Source organism: Penaeus monodon, chromosome 17 (genome assembly GCF_015228065.2).
Source record: "Penaeus monodon isolate SGIC_2016 chromosome 17, NSTDA_Pmon_1, whole genome shotgun sequence".
In the NCBI taxonomy this organism is placed as follows: domain Eukaryota; kingdom Metazoa; phylum Arthropoda; class Malacostraca; order Decapoda; family Penaeidae; genus Penaeus; species Penaeus monodon.
Genome location: NC_051402.1, coordinates 32,072,030 through 32,074,529, shown reverse-complemented (window position 1 = coordinate 32,074,529; position 2,500 = coordinate 32,072,030). Strand labels below are relative to the sequence as shown.

Here is a 2,500-nt window from a genome sequence, read left to right as displayed (position 1 = left end):
GCTACGTTTGGTTAGTTGATAATTAGTCCATTGATAGCAAAATCGATGTTTTACAGACCTGTTTATGAAATTTACGCTCTTTTGGAAATACATTATAGAAATATGACCCTGCAGGTCCCACCCTGACTGAATACAAGCTCTATAACTATTTAGTGCTACACTGTAGTATTTTGTTTTTTCGCATGTCTATTTGACTCACAAGATGTATTGCTTGACTTGAGTTTATGATTTTTGTACTACTTTGGATCCACAAAGTATCATAAATAAAAAAGGATATCTTAATACAAAATTATAACCGCGTGTATTGAGGTTTAGTGGCTTCCTGCGATTCGTCACTACTGACGCTGTCCTTCTCTTTCTCTCTCTCCTTCTCCACTTCCTGCAGGCCCTGGGTCCTGACAGTGCTGCCGTGAATCCACAGGGAGAGCAGAGACAGCGGCGAGCTCTGGTCCTTGGCGCTCCTCCCCGCAGACAACTTGATGCCGCCGAGGAAGTTGTGGGGAGCGTGATGGCCGTCGAGTGAGGCCTCCTGCAGGTGACTCTCGCTCCCGACGGACCAGCGGCGGCTGGCTCGCTTCTCGGAGTCATGTTGGGAGGCAGGCTGGTGGCCGACGGCGTCGCAGGAGGAGGGCAGTGTAGGGAAGACGTCGCAAAGGTTCGTGTACGATTTCGTGCAGCCGGTCTTGATGCAACCCGGGACGGAGTTGCAGCTTCGACGGTCGAAAGTCGACGCCGAGTCGCAGTCACTGGTATCGCAGGCGTCGTAGAGGTCTGGGTTGGAGAAGGGTTTGCACACGATGCTCTCCATCTTGCCCAGGAGCTGGCCCGAAGAAATGACGCCTTCCTTTAGCGACTTTTGGCGCAAGAGTCCTCGCCTCGACTTAGCGTCTACTTCCATCAGGAGATAGTTTAGCCGCTGCTGCACCCTTTGGTTAACGCAGGGCTCATCCTCTTTTGCGCCCTTCTTGCTGGCGTTGTCGGCGTCGGGTCGCGGCTTTTGGCTCGCGCCCTCGACCTCACCCTTGTCGCCAACGAAAGCCTGATTGCAGAAGCCAGCCTCGAGGTCCTCCTTGTGCGGGATGTCCATCGCCACTGTGCCGAAGGAGTCATCGTCGGAGGAGTTGGAGTCGTCGTCGCTGAGGATGTGGTGCGCCTGGTCGTCCGCCTCCTTCGCGATGCCCGCCTCGTGCTCGCGGAGAAGCGACTCCACCATCTCCAGGAACAGAGCCACGTCCTCCAGAGACGACAGGCTGCGGAACTGGTCCTTCTGCAAGAGCACACGAGATGTTAGTGCTGCTACTTCAGATTATAAAATATATTGGGGAATGTGTAAATAAACAATATAATTACTTAAACTGACACTGAAAGGAGGAATGCGAGCGATTGAGAGAGAGAGAGAGAGAGAGAGAGAGAGAGAGAGAGAGAGAGAGAGAGAGAGAGAGAGAAGAGAGAAGAGAGCAGAGAGAGGAGAGAGGGGAGAGGAGAGGGGAGAGGGGAGAGGGGAGAGAGGAGAGAGGAGAGAGGAGAGAGAGGAGAGAGAGAGGGCCCACTGGCAGGAACCCACCTTGCCCACATTGTTGACGGCCGCCTCGGACAGCGCCTGCCGGAAGGTGTTGATGCGCTCGGTGGCGGGCGACGGCTGCACCGACGTCGCCGAGCGGGGAGGGGCATGGCCTTCTTCGTCTTCGCCGTCGCCCTCGTCCTGAGGAATCGTGGGCTGGCTCTCGTAGCGCTTGAGCACCTCCTTGCTGCAGTTCTCCTCCGAGTTGTGGTCAAGAACCGAGAGAGCTGTCACCACCTGATAAGAAGGTAAGGCCAGATTATTTTACTGCAGGGAAGAATATTGATTGTAAATCGATAAGCGGTTAAAGAGATTGAAAGTAGGGTAAATTTGGAAATGAAACTTGACTGCATTTTACTTTTCTACTGGTTTTAATCGAACTTCGAACGCTATGTTCAAATGTGAATTTAATTGGCTCGGCTGATTTCTCTCACATACGCCATCAGCAGCTATCGCTTCTGACGGTCGATGGAGATCCTGGAATTAATGGGTTTTACCACCTCCCTAATATATCTATTACTAATTTGCGGCGGGAATGATATACGAAATGCTTCTTAGAATGTGACCAAAACCTAAGTATATGTCGAAATAAAAATTCCACGGCCCAAATCAATAGATTTAATTTACTAAAAATACATTTCCCATGGCAGAAATAAACCTACACCGACACTAATAACTTTTCTGAATCTAAATGATCTAAAACAACGACTGCAACCAAATAAACCATCTCAAGACACGCCTATGACCAAAAAGCCAGGTCTAGGAAACCACTCTGGTTTTCTTCTCTTACCTCACGCAGCCTCTTGAGATCCGTGTGGAGGTTCTGGTGAATCTTGGCTGCCTGTCTCTTCAGCGTTCGAGCGATCTTTTGTTCAACCCGGTGAATCTAGGATTTGAAAGATTTTATTATTACCTGAACCACAGTCACTGATAGTTAGT

General features: G+C 50.3%; 1 protein-coding gene across 2 annotated transcripts in view; it reads right to left on the bottom strand.

Annotated features, from left to right (window-relative positions):
* Positions 1–2,500, bottom strand: part of LOC119583662 — a 41,513-nt gene that overhangs the window by 694 nt on the left and 38,319 nt on the right. For both annotated transcript variants that reach the window (XM_037932255.1, XM_037932256.1), the window contains exons 7-9: positions 2,352–2,447; positions 1,565–1,798; positions 1–1,267 (exon numbers count right to left, since the gene is read on the bottom strand). The exon at positions 1–1,267 is cut by the window's left edge and continues 694 nt beyond it. In XM_037932255.1, coding sequence (XP_037788183.1) covers positions 290–1,267; positions 1,565–1,798; positions 2,352–2,447 — 1,308 coding nt within the window. In that variant the 3' untranslated portion in view covers positions 1–289. The remainder of the gene's footprint in view (positions 1,268–1,564; positions 1,799–2,351; positions 2,448–2,500) is intronic.